Source organism: Typopeltis vanoorti, chromosome 5, assembly GCF_054136105.1.
Source record: "Typopeltis vanoorti isolate ZY-2024b chromosome 5, IOZ_Tvanoo_1.0, whole genome shotgun sequence".
In the NCBI taxonomy this organism is placed as follows: domain Eukaryota; kingdom Metazoa; phylum Arthropoda; class Arachnida; order Uropygi; family Thelyphonidae; genus Typopeltis; species Typopeltis vanoorti.
Window position 1 is genome coordinate 89,857,610 of NC_143553.1, and position 20,796 is coordinate 89,878,405.

A 20,796-nucleotide genomic window follows, 5' to 3' on the forward strand; every position below is an offset into this window, starting at 1 on the left:
ATAAGAGATCGGGGATTGATAGTAGATAAGGATTGAAATTTAGGGGACACATAGCCAAAATTGTGAAGACAACACAGAGGCTTCTGGGAATGATGCGGAGGACACTGACTTGTAGAAGTAGGGAGATTCTTGTTCCGTTGTATAAGGCTTTGATTAGGCCACACATGGACTATTGTGCCCAGATTTGGTCACCTGGTTTTCAGAAGGATGAAGAGATGTTGGAAAGGGTCCAAAGGCGACTGACTAAGGTAGTTTCTGACCTCTGGAATGTCGAGTATGAGGAAAGATATATATTACTTTTATAGTAAGTAATTACAGAATTAAACAGTTATTTAACAAAGAGTCATTCAAAAGTTCTAAAACTTGTCTTAATAAAAACAGAACTCTGTGCATCTCTTAATGTTTGCTATAATATTTTGAGAATATATATGCTGGTTAAAACAACCTTCTTACCTTTGGAAACAGTAAGTCTTCTACATTTCTAAATCTTCCATTAAAATCTTTAACACATATTAGCAAAAATCTCAAGATTTAATCTGCTGACATGCCTCTTGAAATTTTCTGCTGTCTGATTACAAGACATTTGTCTATCTATCCATCTTTTCTTAAACTTTAACCACTGTCATGTGCTATGTTTGATGGTCACTCAGATTAGGAATTGTGGTCTTGCTCATTCTGAAACCTTTAAATCCCTAAGTTGTTTGAAATTCTCATTGTTAAATGCAGTTTTGAGCATTTTCTAAGCTTTGTAGCTGTTTTCAAGTTTCACATGAAGTTCAGTGCACACGTTGTCCATTCACAGTTGACATGCATGCAGCACTAAACACAAGTAGATTTTAAAAAAAATGGGGATGTATAAGCATGACTTGGTCAATGAAAATGTATAGTAACAAGTGAGCAATATGAGAATGATTGTTATAAATGTAGCTATAATTTAATGATCCTGTTTCAGAATGTTTCTGAATTCTCGTACCAAATATGATCATTTGATCTAAAATTTCTCTGATTTGAGAAAATAATTTAGATCATATTTGGTATACCTGACAATTTCAGCAGTATGCTATAATAAATTTAGTTTAATCCTTTATCCAAGTGTGAGCAAACAAAGTTTGCCCCTGAAAATATCTTCAGGACTGGGGTAAGGTAGTACAACACCAGGTAACTCGTAGCAAAGGTGGACCAAGCCAACCCCAGTCCTGAAGATATTTTCAGGCGCAAACTTTGTTTGCTCACACTTGGATAAAGGATTAAACTAAATTTATTATAGTCTAACCAAGTGAAAAATAAACTTTCAACAAATTTCAAAAAATTTCAGCAGTATGCTACTTGTTGGAATTCACTGGTTTATTGAATGATTCATTATCCTAATGGTTTCTGTGATATTGCTACAAATTATTTTATATTAAGTGAGTAAATGTCAATTATTTTACTGATTGTAGCCAAGTTTTTGAGTTGAATAGGATACTATATTGTGATTTATATCATCCAGCTACCACAAACGCAGAATCAACAGACTAAAATGATATTAGGATAGGAAAACATTAAAGGCAGCACTAAATATATATATATATATATATATATATATATATATATATATAATGAGTTTATATATGAACATTTTTGGGTGGATATGGTATCAATAATGCTGTTTTCATGGAAATTGTTATATTTTCTAGAAATACACTGTATATCATGTTTGTCATGTTTCCAATAAAAATAATAAATTATTATAAGAAATTTTAGAACTTACTGTTAATTTAGTGGATAGTTATTATCTACCAAGAATAACACATAATATTGTTTGTTTATAATACTTTCCTTACCAATATAAATGATTTTTTAGAGTAGGAATGTTGTATAAATATCAAATGGAATTAGAATAAAAAGCAAACGGAACATTTAATATTCATTATCATAATTAAAGAATTCATCTAAACAGAATTTTCAAAATAAATATTGCTCTCCCTTAGTCTTTTCTTTGTGTCCTTTTCCAAAGAAAAGGACACAATCTTTTCAAAAGTTTTGCAGTCCCCCTTCTTCATCTTGTTTAAAAATTTAGTGATTTTAAAACATGAACTTTTATATGAACCAGATTTGAGAGGCTGTATGGCCTTCCAAATTTGGTTTTATAAGTACTGGTATTGGTGTTGGCCTCTTGTTGGGATAGTCATTTCGGAAATGGATGAACGTCTGATACATTGTAGAGTGAAGTTGAGTCTAGAGTGAATAATAATAATAGGCACAGAAATGGTAATAATGCATTGATGATTATACTTAGTATAATGTTTTAAATAATGGCTTCACACATGTAAGAGAAACTAAATAGAATTTATTGCTCCTATGTGTGTCACTCAATATGTCATGAGTTTCATTCAGGGAGAATGCAGAAGAATTGATAACAACATTTAAATTATGAATACAAGAATGAGTAATTCAGCATGCATAATAACATCACATCTCAGTCACAGCTGTACAGTACAAGGACACACTATTAGAGTTCAGAAAAGTGAGTATAGATGTATAATTAATTGAAAAGTATAAACAAGTAATAGCACTCACTTCCCAAAACTTGGAGATAGGCATATAGTTTCCAATTAAGATTAGGACATGGCATGGGACTTCACATGATTAAAAAAAAAAGTAGATGTCAGATTTGAACCTACTGTAGTGTAGCATTCAGGCTTTGCTTCTCATGCCATCGACACTAGACATAGTTTGCTGGAACCATACCAAGATGCTACACTACAGTAGGTTCAAATTTGATCATCTGCTTTTCGAATCATGTGAAGCCCTATGCCACCACTCTACTCTTAATTAATCGGACATACTGTGCCTATCTGTAAGTTTTGGGAAGTGTTTGCTGTTAATTGTTTATAATTTTTAAAATTAATTATACATTTCTGCCTGCATCTCTGAACTCTAATAGTGTTTCCTCCTACTGTACAGCTACAACTGAGACACATGCTGTGCGACTCATTCCTGTATTCATAATTTAAATGTTACTAGTTCTTCTGCCTTCTCTCTGAATGAAGCTCATAACATGTTGAGTGTAATATATAGGAGTCATAAATTCTGTTTGATTTTCTCTTGTATATGTGAGGCCGTTACTTAAAACATTATACTATGTCTATCATATGTCTCTATTAAACGTCTAATAACTTTCTTTATGCAAATGCAGTTGTATCACATATCAAGATGAGTTTGTGACATTGATAGCTTACCCTATCATAAGATCAGTGGAATCCATTAAACATGACATCAAAATGAACATTTGATGTAAAGCTTCTTTTTTTTTTTTTTTTGGTGAAGGTGTCCTGATAGGAATACAGTAGAAGTAGAGGGTATAGCATATTTCAGCAGGATAGGAAGTGCAAATGAGGTGGGAGTGTTACTTATGATTAGTGATGAGTTGGGTCCTCTCAGAGTGGAGAATTGGGTAGGAAACGGCACTAATAGTTTTGAAAGTGTATGGTGTGAGGTGGGGATTGGCAGGACAAGATATTTAGTGATGTTGCTATAGGCTGGGGAATCCAGAGGATGACAAGCAGGAAATGTTTAAACAGATCAGTTTGGTGAGTGTAAATTGAGGGATGGATCATTATGTGAGATTTTAACTATGGCAGTATAAACTAGGCAGAGTAAGCAGTATAACCATAGTAAGGGAATGTAATTTCTGGAATTCTTGGTGGTCAAATATCTCTGGCAACATCTAGAGAGTTTTAGTTTTGGTTCTTGCATCAGCGTAGCTCATTATTACAGATGTCAACCCCCCAACAACCTCCAAATCAGACATGCAGTCTGACTTGGAGGCTGAATGGGCATGCAGCAGTTTCAAGGGAGAAAGGAATTTGTGTGGAATTATAAGGTAGAAGGTGACTATAATAATATTAGAAATCAGTTTAGAGTAGTTCCATCAATGGAAGAATTGCAAGGGAGAGATGTCAGCAATTTATTGGAGCTAATGAAGAAATATTTATCAAACAGCAGTGACAAATAGCATTCTTTGGGTGGGAAAAAAAAGGGGAAAAATGATTTGGTATAAAGTGAATGACTAATGAAATCATGAAACATGAACTGCAAATGAAAAAGAGGTTGAAGAAAAAAGTACAGAGCAAGGAAGAGAAATGATTTTGGATGAATAGCCCTATTAGGCAGAAAAGGAGGTAAAGTTACCAGTTACCAGATGAAATAGTGGAGCTGTTTAATGATCACTGGAGCATTTCATCCTGGAAAAGGATGAAATTTTATTCTTGAAGGAATAGGAAGGATTCGAAGGCCTGGAAGTGCATGAAAACGTGTTTCAAGTACCAAGTACTCAGGAGGTCTATCCAGTCCCACTGTTTTATAGCAGTGGGACTGGTTGGGATTTCACTGCATGTTTTGAGAGAATATATTAAGGAACTGAACAGCTTCATTGATGTGGCTGTTCATTGAAAGCCTAAATACTTGCAAAGTGTCCAATAAGTGGAAGGAGGGTAAGATAGTGCATTTGCACAAGGGTGGTGGCAGAATGCAGGTATCAAACTATAGACCCAGTTTCTATTTCTTCTGTGGTTATTAAGGTTTTGGAGAAATTAGTAAGGGATCATATACAAAATTGGGCAGAGAAGGGTAATATTATCTGTGAAGTCAGCATGAATTTTTTAAAAGATGCTCTTCTTTCAGTAATTTGCTTGCCTTTTATAATAAGATGAGGTTGACTAGGGAAATGTATATATTGCCTTTCATTCCACACATTTCAAATCCTTAATCCAGAATTTCATTTTAAATAATAATGATATCATAGTGAACTTTTATGCCACTTCCTTATTCACAAATATTTCCCTTTCTGACACTAAATTTACTGAAAAATGTTTTTCCTCCTGACATGGAGCATTTTGAAAAATATGCTCTTGATACTGCCAGTCTCAAAACTTCTGTTTGGCTGAGATGCTGATGTTTTTTCTATTTGGCAACATGGTTCAGACACATTAAACTCATTAGACGCCTCAACAATCAGTATCACAGAATCCAGTTCACTATTGAAAAAAGAAAATAACAACAGCTTGCCTTTTTTAGATTCTGTAATCACACATCTTCCAATGGTGCTGTTACATCCTGAATGAAGAACTTTATTAAAGAAACAATTCATTCAGGATTTAACAAGTCAGAAAAATCAGCTGAGAGATAAAACTTGTACCCGAGCAGAAGAAATAAAGTACTAACTGTAAATAGAAATAGAATTACCTCCTTTTAGTAGAATTGTAATGCCATGTAAAGAACTTTGAGTATAAATTAGTATTATATGAATGCATCATGTATACAATGAATAGGTAAATTAGATGTAAACAATTGTCCAAAGGTCATTGGTGGGCCTGAGGCATTGGCAGTCTCGGAAAGCGATGCACATTTGTTTCACGGAAGACGCTGCTATAGATCTCGTGATGTGCCGAAATTCCCGCGGACGAAGGAAGTAGTGGGCGGGAAAAAGAATAGGAGTAGAACTCTCATAGTATCTATATATAAAAAGGGAAATAAAACTGAATGTGAGCATTACAGAGGTATTTGCCTACTGAGTGTTCCTGGCAAGATCTATGCAAGTATACTTGAGAAACGGTTGAGAAGAATTATGGAAGAAAAGCTTGGTGAAGAACAAGCTGGATTCAGGCCAAACAGAGGCTGTCAGGATCAGATCTTCACTTTACAACAAATAGTCGAGAAAGCATTGGAATATAAGAGATCTGTATTTAAGTTTTGTCGATTTGGAAAAAGCATATGACAACGTGCCAAGAGAGAAGTTATTCAATACGCTAAAGTTATATGGTGTCGATGGGGCATTATATCAAGCAATACTTAGTCTTTATTTGAGTTGTAAGTCAGCAGTTAGAATTGAAGGAAGTACAGGAAGATGGTTTAATGTTAAATCTGGTGTGAGACAAGGATGTACATTATCCCCTCTGTTATTATTCATTATCTATATGGATCACATTATGAAAGAAAGTAGTATTAAACATGATATCAAAATTGGATATGTTAACGTCAGCTCTTTGCTTTATGCAGATGATGTTATACTTCTAAATAAATCCGCTACAAGTCTGCAAGATTCTCTGACTAAATTGAATAGCTCTTGTAATAGATATGGTATGAAGGTCAGCAATAAAAAGACAAAGACAATGAAAATAGGCAGAATCATTGAAAATGTCAACTGTGTTCTGAATGGAGAACCTGTGGGACAAGTAAAACATTTCAGCTACTTAGGCACGATTTTTACTGAAGATGGTAAATTAAATATAGAAATAGACAACAGAATCAGCAAAGCTGGTATGGTGGGAAGTCAACTGAATAAATTCATATGGAAAAGAGAGAAATTAGTCGGAACACTAAATTAGCTGTATACAAGACAGTGTTCAAACCAGTTTTAACTTACGGATCTGAGAGCTGGGTCAGAAGTAAAACACTTGACCAAAGACTAGAGACCGCAGATATGAGAGTCCTGAGAAAGATTAGAGGCGTGAACAGATGGCATCAATGGCAATATCATATTAAAAATGAGGATATTAGGAAAGAACTAGACATTGTCAGCATCCAGGAATGCGTTAGCAGAGCTAATCTCAGGTGGTATGGTCACTTAAACAGAATGGGCGAGGAAAGATTAGCAAAACAAGTGTTCTCTGCCAGCTTGGCAGGAAAACGACCCAGAGGAAGACCAGGATATAGGTGGATTGATACGGTACAAGGAGCCTTAGATGATAGAAATGTAAGATCTGATGATGTTGGGGTCTTGACAGGTTACAGACTGATTTGGGGGAGAATTGTAGATGGGAGGTTGGTGGTGGTGTAATTTTTTCATGTAGTACTGTCATATCCTGTACACCCCTTGAGGGTACATGGCAGGAATTTGATGATGATGATGATAAATATTTTCTGATATTTTGGCAACATCACGTTGCCATCTTCTAAAGGAACTTACAAAATAAGGCACGTGCACATAGGCACTACAAACACAGTAACTGGGAATGAAGAGATGAAGCTATTGTTCTCCTAAAACTCCTGATGGTGCCCTCTAGCGGATTAAGTAGGTGTTCTTGGCCGTTGGGCTGAAGGTCTGCTGATGTAAGCCTCCCAAATTTGGGGCAGTTGCATACAACCAAATTTGTTGAGGTTTGGAGAATTTCTTAGGGCTGAGGCTGTTCGTCACAATAGCTTCATCTCTTCATTCCCAGTTATTGTGTTTGTAGTGCCTACGTGCATGTGCCTTTTTTTGTAAGTTCCTTTAGAAGATGGCAACGTGACGTTGCCGAAATATCAGAAAATATTTATTAAAGTATAATTTAATTTATATCCTTAACTACGTTGTCCAATTCCTTAAGTGTTTTAATAATGCATAACTAACGTATAAGCCTGTCTACGAGAATCTTCATACCATATCTATTACAACAGCTATTCAATTTAGTCAGAGAATCTTGCAGACTTGTAGCGGATTTATTTAGAAGTATAACATCATCTGCATAAAGCAAAGAACTGACATTAACATCTCCAATTTTGATATCATGTTTAATACCACTTTCCCTTCATAATGTGATCCATATAGATAATGAATAACAGAGGGGATAATGTACATCCTTGTCTCATACCAGATTTAACATTAAACCATCTTCCTGTACTTCCTTCAATTCTAACTGCTGACTTACAACTCAAATAAAGACTAAATATTGCTTGATATAATGCCCCATCGACACCATATAACTGCAGCGTATTGAATAACTTCTCTCTTGGCACGTTGTCATATGCTTTTTCCAAATCGACAAAACTTAAATACAGATCTCTTATATTCCAATGCTTTCTCGACTATTTGTTGTAAAGTGAAGATCTGATCCTGACAGCCTCTGTTTGGCCTGAATCCAGCTTGTTCTTCACCAAGCTTTTCTTCCACAATTCTTCTCAACCGTTTCTCAAGTATACTTGCATAGATCTTGCCAGGAACACTCAGTAGGCAAATACCTCTGTAATGCTCACATGCAGTTTTATTTCCCTTTTTATATATAGATACTACGAGAGTTCTACTCCACTCATCGGGAATTTGTCCATCTGTCCAGGCTTTCTGAACTATGCAGTGCAGCCACTGTAAGACTTTTATACCACCATACTTCAGCATTTCTGGTCGAATATCATCTACTCCTGCTGCCTTTCGACATTTCAAGCCTTTGATGGCTTTTTCTACTTCAAGTATGGATATGTATTCCTGACTGCATGCCTGATCAGTAGTTTTTACCACTGTGCTGTCATCACTGCTTGTTTCATTTAGCAGTTTTTCAAAGTAATTACTCCATACTTCAAGGATATCTTTTTCTCCTGTTTTCATGTCACCTTTATCATCTCTAACTCCTTTTACAGCACTCTTTCCCCCATTCCTAAGCTTCTTCAACAACCTCCAGAAGATTTTGCCACCTTCTTGATATTTATTTTGTATATTCTTGCCAAAGACTTCCAATGACTTTTGTTTAGCTAGTTTTACACAGTGTTTCGCTTTCTTGCATTTGTCTCTGTATTCTCTAAGAGCACAAGCTGACTTATTTGCCAGGAACTTTTGGTATGCTTTCTTCTTTTCTTGCACTGCCTCTTTAACTTCCTATGTTCATCAGGGAGTTCTGATTTTTTTATCCTTGCACACAACCTCACCACATGCCTCTCTGGCAGAATCAATCAATGTTTTCTTCAGAGTTTGCCACGGAATCTCCAAGGTTTGATTCCTGTTCTCAAACTCTTTTATTTTTTCTTCAATAATCTTTGTGTATTTTAGTCTACAGTTCACATCTGAGAGCTGCTCAACTTTTATTCGCTTTAAAACTTTCTTATATGTTATTCTTTTCAATATGAAATTCCATTTTATCCTACTCAAGACTAAATAGATCACTTTCAATTTCAAATCCTCTGTACACTCTGGTGTCCTGCACCAGGGAGAAAACATCACTATCAACAATAACATAGTCTATGAGACTTTTCTTATTCCTAGCCTCTTCTCTCCATGTGAATTTGTGCACATTTTTATGTTGGAACATGGTGTTAGTAATAACCAGTCCATGTCCTGAGCAGATATCCAACAGATATTTGCCATTATTATTACCTTTTTCTGTTTTCTCCAAATTTTCCCAAAATATTTTTGTATGTCTGACAATCATTTCCTACTCTGCTATTTAGATCCCCCCCCAACAAGGACCAACTTTTCCTTTTTCATTGTGTCAGTTGCTTTTTCTAAAGCGTCAAAAAATTCCTCCACTTTTACCTTAGTAGAACCTTCTGTGGGACCATAGGCACAAATAAGTCTCATTGTCCAGTTCCCCATTCTCATATTTGCCCACATTACTCTACTTGAGACCGACTGCCATTCAAGAAGATTAGCCTCGTATTTTCTGTTGAATACTATGGCTACTACTTTTTTTCCTTGATTGTCATTGCCTGAATATAACATTTTGTATTTATTACTCAGAAAGATCTCACCAGTTTTTGTCTTTTTTGTTTCAGTCACACCTATTATGTCGATCTGGTACTTATGTAATTCCTTAGCTAGCTCCATTTCTTTGCCATTCAGGCTTCTTATGTTGATAGGCCCGATCTTTAACTCTGTTGATGTTCAGTTGGGGTTTGTTTTCAGATTTGTTCCAGTAGCTGACTTTTTGCTGTTCGCCCTGGTTCCCTGGCAAAATCAACGGGAGGCCTTGTTTAACCGGGCGACGCCCCAGCCGACATAAAATTTTGTCATGTCGTTCCATCATTTTTTATTTTGGTTTAACCAATAAGAATACAATTTGGTCGGCTAAATCCCAAATTGCCAGCCCATCCGCGTTCGTTCAGTATCAAAGTAGATACCCAACAGGGTGCACCACGAGAAGGTGAGGATTGGACATTAGGTCAGATGCCCTGGTCGGTTCTCCGCATTCCTTTAAAGGCTATGTGGAGGTCTCCTCTCATTATACAGCTTTGACCCTTTAATCTCCAACTTAAAAGAAGGATTTGCTGTTCATGCATTAGAGTATTAATCAGTTTGATACAGTTTGATTTAGCATATCATTGAACTAATTGAAAGTGAGATTGGTCTAAGTGTATATCATGTCTTTAGATTCCAATAAATATGTTTTTTCTTCTATACCTGAGTTTTGCCTGTGATATGAACCAAAACTACCACTCATTAATCTGAACTATAGGGGGGGGGGGGTGTTGAAAGAAAGGTATAGCATGTTGTTATAGAGGTTACGACTGCAAACGAGAATTTACTTAGCCATAGTAAAGCATTTCATTTATGAGTATAAGCACTAAATTTATTCACTTATGTGCACCAAGAGTCTGGAAAAGTTTCCCTGAATAGGAGTCCCCCCTCTATTCTAAGGTATTGGCTGGTGCAGCTTTAAAAAATAAATTTGTCAATATCTGAAGAGGAGACAGCCCCAGAAAGAAATTAGAGGATTCATTTCTTTTAGCAAGGAATAACCTTTAACAGTCAGGGTAAGCACTTGAGTAAAATTAGGAATCGGCTAGAGATATAGAATTTACTTTCCTTATAGAATGAACACGTAAGAAGTGATACAGATATTAGAGTCAGGGAAATTTTGTAAGTCTTGTAGTTATTGTAGAGAGGAAAATTCATAAAGGAAGTAAATTATTATAGGGAAAGTAACGACATAACAGTACCCTTTCTTTTGCAGTTTACACAAAACCCACTCATACAGGTAGATAGATACATAAACTTTCCCATCATCCCCTTTCTTAACAATATGGTGTTGATATATCAAAGCCCTTGTCAAAAGAACCTCCAACTTCTGTTCCACTCAAGTTTCCCTTACAGCAGAATTTGCCTTTATTTGCCAAACCTTTCTCTTCAATAGTTTCAATGCTAAAAAGATCTGCAAATTATCTGTCCCTTCCTCTTCCTCACATCCCTCTCAACATAAAGACTACAGTAATGCCATTACTATTCTTTATACTTATATCTGGGGCATTAAAAATAGCCAGAATTTTAATGAAATATAATCTCTGCACTGCTTTCAGTCCTCATTTGAAGCTGGCTTCCCTTCTCTCTCTCTTCTCTCCTAAGGATATCCACTTCTTCTGCCTCTATTTTACATTTACAAGGTTTCTTGTTTTTGCAACATAACATATTATGGTCAAACTGGGAAATGGGGGATCTGCTAAAATATGCCTAGAAGAACACAACAATTACATTGGGAAGAAAAGTTTAGTTATCCTACTAAATGCTGTCAAGTTTTATTTCTGAAAGTGAAGATGACAGACATTGACACCAGTATTGATGGGAATATTGATTAAAAATAGTGGTCAGATCTGGTTGGAAACCAACCTTATACCTTTTGCAGATACACCTGGTTTCAAATTATTAGCCAAGCTTGTAAGAAAGGAAGCTTTTATTATTATTATTATTATTTTATTTTATTTTAAATAATAATATAATAATATTATTATAATAATAATAATATGATTATATAATATTAATATTATATAATAATATATAATATAATAATAATAAAATAATATTATTATTATAATAATAATATGATTATATAATATTAATATTATATAATAATATATAATATAATAATAATAAAATAATATTATTATTATAATAATAATATGATTATATAATATTAATATTATATAATAATATATAATATAATAATAATAAAATAAAATAATAATTATTTTATTTTATTATTATTATTATTTGACACCTCCAGGGAGTCCAAGGACTCATCGAGGGAGGGAACCTGCTCTACAACTCTGTCTCTACTACTCAATCCACCAACTGACTGCGACTACACCAACGCCATCTACCGCTGAACACCACCACTAGTATTTCCACAGACACTCATAAACATCCATGCCCATGGCGGGATTCGAACCCGCAGCCTTTTTTGGCTAGAGAGCGGATACACTAACCACCTGGCCAGTCAGGCCGGCATTTACTCTTAGTTTCAGAAGAAATATTTGAAATAATAGATCAGACTAATTTGTATGCAATTCAAGTATTATTCGAAAGATTCGCAACATGCTTGAGCTCCCGCCATTAAAGACTAGATCAAAAGATTTTTTGGCCTTGTTATATAGATGGAATTAGTAAAGCTTTGCATCTTTACTGGTCCTAGATCCTGCATTTGCACAAACTTTTCTACACACTGTCATGTTGTGGAATTGGTATGAAGTTATTTTTTAGATGTTGCATTTTACAAATAACAAACAAGTTCAACTGATTGTTTATATAAAATCGGAATTCTCATTAATGCACTAAATTAAAATTTCTAGAAATCTAGCTGAAATTCTGTGTGCTGATGAATCATTGATACCACTTTGCAGTCCTGTCATCTTTAGACAGTATGTTAAAAGAAAAAAAGGGGGAGATGCATAAGTTTGGATACTTAATCCCATATATTTATGTTCTACACCAAGATATACATATCATGGTAAAAGATCAGATACACAAAGGACAACTTCTATAAACTTTCATGTTGCTTTGTGAAAATATATGTTAGGAAGACATGCATTATGTACTGCTAAATGATAATACACTGCTACACGAGCATAGATTTGACAAGAAAGTGGATTTATGCAAATATTCCTAGTTGGAACACATTGAAAAAACCATCATGGTATTTTGAAAGTAGTATTAAAGAAAGTTGAAGGGGAACGGTTTGCATAAGAAGATGAGATTGGTGTTACAGTTTTGAAATAGATAATAAGCATCATGTCCTCTTATTATTCACCCAACTTCAATTTAAACAGTTACTTTTACATGTAAAGGACATGATTGTACTAGCTCAAACATTGATTGATTGATTATAATGTAGATATATCTTATGTTGATGTATCAGATCAAATGAAAGCATACAGCAATCCATTACACAAAAGTTTCTTTATGCACTAGCATTTGAGCTTCAGAATACATTTATGATAAATGCAGGGATAATTTCAGCAGTATAAAATATTTCAGTCATTGAATTTAAAAAGGAATTAGTTTAATGCAGTGCTAAGATGGACTGAGGATTGTGACTTATCCTTAAAATTGTAAGGAATTGACATGAACTGCAAAAGAAAGAAGGCAAACTGTTAAAAAATTTTATACCCAGGTTTGTTTGGTATCTATGTGTGCTATGTTTTAACACGATACATTTCAATATGCATTAATTATAAATTATTTAAATAAAAATATTTATTTTGTTGCATAGCACATTTTGTATGTTACATCTCCTTGATAATAATGTTTGCAATCTTATAAATCTTATACAACATAGATTTCAAATGTTTAATGATTTAGATGTTTAAAACCAGCATGAGTTATCAGAGAGATCCACATCACATCAGTGGACAGCCACCGAAAATATTATGCCACAAAATGTGTTAATAAAGGGTGTGGTTTTACCTGCGAAGTAAATTGGGAAAGCGTTTTGTGGTTTTATAACATGCTAAACAAATGTAGTCACTGATGGGTCATAATGGAACTTTAGAAAGTCCATATAATCCAGGAGGATAGCCATGATTTTAAGGTTTTTTATTATTATTATTTGGTTTTACCACACCTTAACAGGAGATACAATCAATGAGTTTTTTCAGTTTCATTGACTAGAAGCTGATCATCAGAAAAAAGATAAGTGGTGTGGTCATAGAACAATAAGGTAAGTTTCCTGTGGTATTCTTTTGTATTTTGAACCACAGTTGCTTTTCCTTTATCAGTCTTTGTGATAATGAAATTTGTAGTTTTCTTCAAGGAGAGTAACTCTATGTTTTAGATAACAGAAATTTGAAAGGGATATTTAGATTGAAAAAAAAAAAAAAAAAGAATTTGCACCACGTTAAAACAAAAGCTGTTATTTCTTGTCCAAAAATATCACATGGACCTATCTATTTCCAGGAAAAAAATATGTATCATAACAGGAACAGATTTAAATAGAATAGCAAAATTGGGACCCGTGGGGGTGGGGTGGGGGGTAGTGGTAGTCATGAAATATTAGTAATGATTTTATCTGCCTCTCTAACAGCAGTGGCTAATAAGTTTTTCATGTGTCACATGCAGAGGCAAAAACTCTTTGGGATGAATATCTGTAGATATGTGTTCTGAAGCATTAAACAGTTTCATTGATAATATTGAGACTAATTCATCATGAGCAGACTAAGGATTTTTTTGGCCTCATTACGTTAACAGATTAGCAGAGGATTTGCTAGCTTATATGTAAATGTATCGACTTTGAGGGAAAAGGTTTCTTTAATCATCTGTCAGGGGTATTTCTGAAAGCGTTGCCACACTACTTAGATCTATTGATCCAGTGTGACTTTTTTATCTCCAGTGTAAATAAATTTTTTCCCCTCGCTTCTTCAGAGGATAAGCTTTCACCTCTGGCCTACAGTGTTTATCAAATACCCTGTACTTGTAGGTTATCTTACTATATCTATACTAGCCGATCTGCAACTATTGTTCATAATGAACATTTCAGCTACTCAAACCAGAACAATGTGGATTTGCTGAACATGCAATCTTCACCAAACATTTGATCTTTTGGAAGAAGACTAAGGTATTTAGAAAGCTGTTTTCCTTTAGAACAGTTATTATTTTTATACAGGTATCTCCATAGAGTCAGAAGATTTGTCAGGGGACATCCATTATTTACACAATATCTGTCATTCCTTTCCTTGATCTCATTTAATGACAAAGCATTAACCTTTGGCAACCTATTCTATCCATTTACAATCCTCCAAGCTAAAAAATCTGCTCATAACACCTTTGCTAACCATGCCTTTGTACAGTTTCTAGGGTTGACCTTGTTCTCTCCCTTTCTACTAGATACTGAAAAAAAAAGTCTTCAGTCCTATAAAACTCTTTTAATAACTTATTTTTGCCTGTATGAGCATGCTAGTTTTTGAACCTTGCAGACTTTGTATATTCTTGTAGAGAACATTCCAATAGTTCAGTGTGATGGTCAGTGTGTTCAACATTCATGTAGTCTGATGTGCTGTTTTGGCCACCTTTGCAATATGTCCTCTAAACTTAAACTCCCTGTCCCCAAATCCCTGGCCTCATCAATATAGTACACAGCTTGTGCTCTCTTCTTCCCAAAGTGCATCGCCTTAAACATGGCCGCATTAAACTCGGCCATTTACCTTGGCCTATACTGCCAGTCTAAGTCATCCTGCAGGATCTGTATGCTGTCTTCATTAACTATCACTATTCTCAGCTTTGCATCATCAGCTAACAACTGAGCATTTTTCCTCAAATCATTGACTGTATCATTAATGTGCAATTTAATCAGCGGAGGACCAAGCACTGATCTCTGCTGTACACTACTGGTCACCTGTCTTCTTCTGGACTGAACTCCTCCATAAGCTACTCTTTGATATCTATCCATCAGCTACCCTCTAATCCAAATCACCAGTTTCATATCCATTCTTGTGTTCTCCAATTTATGCAGCAGAGGTCCATGTGGAATTCTGTCAAATGGCTTCGCAGATTCTAGCAGTATTCACTAAGAAACCATTTCCTTTATACAACTCAATTGTCACTTTATTATACAATATAAGCAGATTACCAAAGCAAGACCCTACCATTCACAAAATCATGTTGACCCCTATAAAGTATCATATTCTTGTCCATTCAGTCTAGAATTCTTTTACCAACTTCTGTAATACCTTAACCATCACTTCTAAGATACTGATCAGCCTCTAATTTACAGCTTCTCTCTTGGAGTTCTTTATGGTGGAAATGTTTTGCTCTCTTTCCACTCTGTTGGCACTTTCTCAGAACTTAAGCAGAGGAGGTGCTAATTCCCTTGCATGTTCTTGTAACACGTGCTGATATACCATCTGATCCCATGGCCATGTTCACATTAAAGTTCTGCAATATCCTAAGCACCTCCAGTTCATCAATCTCTCTTCTCGTGTCACCTGGCACTGCAATATCACTACCTGGATGGTACACAATTGAACAATGATCACTCAGTAACTCAACTGTTTTATTTGCTTTTGTTACCTCCTTACAATCAGCAATTTTTAGAGTCATTCTTCCTTTTAAGCTTCTTTTTCTATGTGAAAGCAAGAAAAGTAATCTGCTTTTCTGTGCCTTGTCTAGACATGGGTATGCTGATCACTTATATATATATCCTACACCTTTTCTTTTTTTATGCAACTCCTGCTTAATGATGCCATTCATCCTCCTGACTGTGAATATACATTCCAGTATTGCTGTCTTCAACCCCCCCCCTTCCCGGGACATCTCCCATGCACCAACATGTCTTACCTCTAAATTCTTATGCCCTGGCCCTGCTGCAAACTGAACTCCTCAGCTTGTCATAATCACCTGCTTTATAATTCCACATATACCCCTTAACAGAAAATTCTTTTGACCTCAGAGATCTGGTGATCTCTGAGGTCAAAAGAGATCACATGATTGCTTTTCCCAAGCAGAGGTAGTGTGGCAAGATTGGTCACTACCGAGTTCTCTGATGGCACAATGAGATCCAGCACATTCTTGAACTTTGTGTGTCTCTTACATTGCATTCTGTCTCTGCTAATTATCTCTTAGCAGCTGTATAAATTTTATTTCTTTCCTACCTTCTGGCCATTCCTCCTTCCAAGCTATGTCTCCATACTTGAAATCTTCTATAATAATTACTTGATCTGCACTCATCATGCTAATTTGCCTGTGCATGCTATCTGTATTTTCCGTTATATGTCCCTGTCCTTTAGCAGCAACCAACTACATATTCATCCTGTTGGACTCCATCTCACACCAGACAAATTAACTGCCTTCTGCATCCCTGACCTGCTGAGATATTTTTCTCTTTTTGGCTTCATTTCTGCTATCATTAGCAAAAATTATCTCTTCCTATTCTGTTCCCTATGTCCTCTCTGAAAATACCGTCTTTTATATTTTATTCCTGTGAATATATCATCCTTGGTCAAATAAGTCTATAATCTTTGGCCAAGTTGAGTGAACCAATGCCAAAAGTTTCTCTCCATTATTTTTTTGTACACTAATGTTTTGTTTATGGCAAATACTAATGGCAAATACTTCTGGCATTAGTATGCATAAACTGCAATACCCCTTTTATTCCACAACCTCCTTTACGTCTTGTTGAAAAGTCCTGATAAAAAGGTTCTTTGTGTCTTTGATGGGATTCAAACTTGGGTCTTTCAAACTGTAGGGCATCATCAATACTAACTGAGCTATGGAAGCTCTTTCTCTGTGAAAATTGTCATTAGGACCTTAGAAGTAGATGAGACCATATCTCTCTCTCTCCCTCTCTCTGTGGCATTTGTGATGCTTGTGTGTTCTACATGTTGAATCTTCATTTTGTTACTTATGCTTGTTTAATTTGCATTTATACTGATGATTATCCTTGATATTTCAGCAAAAGTTCTATTAAATTAAAAAAAAAAATCTCTTGCAGAAATCTTCCATTGTTTATTATAGTGTTAGTCATTTATATTTATGTATTGTGTAGGTTAGCTATCAACATCAACAACTACTTGTCTATTAGTCTTGGAATAAAGGATCCCATTCATAAACAGAAGATTGCCCTCAAGGCAATGGATGTTGTTCTTTTTGGACCTCCAAAACGTAAGTGCGCTACATGAATTGTATATTCTGGATATTAATGAATTTAATTTTACATGTAAACAGTTAATTTTGTACAACTCCCTACTCAAGTTTTTACAATTTAAGTAAATCAACTTTTATGAAATTAATGATGATTGAACAAGATGTATATGAGGAGTTAAGTAAGCTAGATGTCAATAAGGTAATAGGACTTGATGACACATCACCACTTGTCTTGAGGGAATATTCCAGGGAGTTAGCATCAGCCTTAGCCTACCTATTTATTTAACAAGAGGTTTGCAACAGCACAAGTCCCAAAGGAGTGAAAGGAAGCCAAACTTGTTCCACTTCACAACAAATTAAGGCTAAGGCAACAAATTATAGACTGATGTGTATATCCGGAGTTGTAGTTAAGATATTGGAGAGCTTGGTGAGATATAAGATACAAAAGTGGGTCAATAACAGTGATATTCTTTGTGTTTGCCAGCATGGGTTTGTTAAAGAGAGGTTGTGTTTTATAAACTTGCTTATGTACCATAATAAGGTGGTGACAAATGTATTCGACAAGGGAGATGCATATACAGTGGTATACTTAAATTTTGCAAAGACTTTTGATAGATTGCTATACCATAAGTTTGTCACTAAACTGAAGCAGATGAGATTGGATGATAGATTAATGAGTTTGACAGGTGAAGACTGTTGCTTCGTCTCAGGGTCATACCCGTACACCCAAGTTTCGTCACCGGTAATGATCCACGACATGAAGGACGGGTAATCCATGGCACTCTGATGGAGTTCTTGGTAGACTTCGACTTGGTGTTCCTTTTGCTCCTGGGTCAGCAGCCTAGGTACGAACTTGACAGCAACACGGCACATGTTCAAATCACACGTGAGGATTGCCTCGACTATTCTGTATGACACACCGACAATGGCAGCAGTGTTGTGGAGTGTTCTCTGACGATCCTTATGCACAAGTTGCCGAATGGTTTCGACATTTTCTGAGATTGAGCTCGTTGAAGGTCTTCCTGATCTCTCGTCATCTTCCAGTGATGTTCTTCCGCTCTCAAAGCATACGTGCCACTCAAAACACCTTGAATGACTCATGGCAGCATCGCCGTAAACTTGCCGAATCATGTCATACGTCTCTGTGGCAGATTTGCTCAGTTTCATGCAGAATTTCACGTTTGCTCTTTGTTCTAACTTGCTGTTCATGATGAAATCGCAAACGTGGTAATGCACGTGATCAGAATAGCACCAGTTGCACAGCTCCTGATGTACACAGGACGATGTCTTTTGGCATACTGGCTTATGAAGGTCTGTGCTCGCCGTGACTTCGTGCAGCCGTGTGCTGCCATCTGTTGGCGTGTTAGAAAACTAGTCGAAACTTTTTGATACCACCTCGCATATATATATAAACATGTTGCTCTCCAGCCCCATTTAATTTTATAACCTAATAGATAATAATAATAATAGGACTCTAGCTTTGATGTTGTAAAGGTTTTTTTTTTCTTTTCACCAGTGGTCAGACCAATAATTGTTATAACGTTTGGTCAGTAACGTTAGCAAACCATGTAGATTGTAGTGCAGCTTGTTTCTCTGTATATATTTTTATGCTCCAGATGATGACCTTGATATGAAGGTTGAAACGTTGAGTGTTCATTTTGGTTTATTTTAAAGTTTTGCTCTAACACGGTAGTTGTCTCCATAATTTTCCATAATGTAACAAGAAGAAATGTCATCCTAGGTGAGACATCACTTATTTAAACAAGGTGAACAATAAAAAGTCAGCTGCTCAAAAAACTCAGTCAGACTTCAAGATTGGCATCATCACAGAAGAAGTGGAACTGGCAGAAGAATTAGAGAAGTAGCAGAACCATGCCAACATAATCGTTATCTAAATGATGGATTTTGCCAAAAATAAGGGGAAAAAAAACATAGTATTGATGGCAGAATTATATTAAAAACAGAAATGTTAGGAAGGAATTTGTCATTGGTAGCATTCAGAAATGTGTGAGCAGAGTGATATGGTCACTTCAACAGAATGCTACCAATGACAAATTTCTTCCTAACATTTCTGTTTTTAATATAATTCTGCCATCAGTACTATCTGTTTTTTTTTTCCCTCGTATTTTTTTTTATATTTTTCTTATATAAATCTTTTTTTTGTATTTCCTAATTTTTCTTATAAATCTTATATCTGTGGTCTGTCTTCAATCAATTGTTTTATTTCTTTTTCCTCTCCTTTCTTGAATCTAGGTGGTGATGGTCTCTGCCCAGCATTTGCATCATTCTGTCTCTGTTTCTTTGACCTATTGGTTTGTAGCTCATTATCTTCATGGATATTTTGTCATGTGTAATTCATTCTACTCTTATGTCCCTGCTCACACCCTCCTTGTACAGCTTAAGGTATGTCCCCCTTGTTCTATCTCCTTTTCCTATTGTGATGATGGCAAATTAATGGAAACTGACCCATTCGGGATGTGCATCTGAGGTTTTCAATGTTGTTACAGAAGTTATTCAATTTTATCCTAGAGACTTGTAATGGATATATTTAAGAGTATTACATCACCTGCATAAAGCAAAGAGCTGAGTTGAATCTCCAATTTTGATATCTGGACTAATGCCACTTTCCTTCACAATATGATCTATAGATGGTGAATAACAAAAATAGTGTTCACTCTTGTCTCACACCAGATTTTGCATTAAACCATCTTCCTCTATCTCCAATTCTAACTGCTGACTTTCAATTTAATGACTATATTTTTCTATGTAATGTCCCAATTACACCATATAATTGTAGCATTTTGAACAGCTTTTCACTTGGCATGTTGTCATATGCTTTTTCTAAATCAGCAAAACTTGATCCTTGTTATATCCTATGACGTCTTAATCATTGTCTCAAGTGAAAATCCACTTCGAACAACCTCTATTTGGCCTTTGACAATTTGCCATCCAGCTTATTCTCCAAGTTCTTCTCCCATAAATTTTCTTAGCTTCTTCTCAAGTATGCTTCCATAAATCTTACCTGGAACACTCATTAAGAAAATTCCTTTAATTTTCACATTGTTCTCTTTCCATGTAGGTGGATATTTCGAAGCTCTCCTCCAATTATCTGAAATTCAGCCTTCTGGATTACAGTGCAGTCACTGTGAAACTTTTATAACTCCACATTTGAGCATTTTTAGTTGGTCATCATCTACTTCAGCTGCCTTTCCACGTGTCTGTTT

At 35.5% G+C, this 20,796-nt stretch overlaps 1 protein-coding gene across 2 annotated transcripts in view; it reads left to right on the top strand.

Moving 5' to 3' along the window:
* The window catches only part of LOC150106639 (stromal interaction molecule homolog), a 341,067-nt gene that overhangs the window by 176,996 nt on the left and 143,275 nt on the right, over positions 1-20,796 (top strand). For both annotated transcript variants that reach the window (XM_090392591.1, XM_090392592.1), the window contains exon 5: positions 17,475-17,590. In XM_090392591.1, coding sequence (XP_090248717.1) covers positions 17,475-17,590 — 116 coding nt within the window. The remainder of the gene's footprint in view (positions 1-17,474; positions 17,591-20,796) is intronic.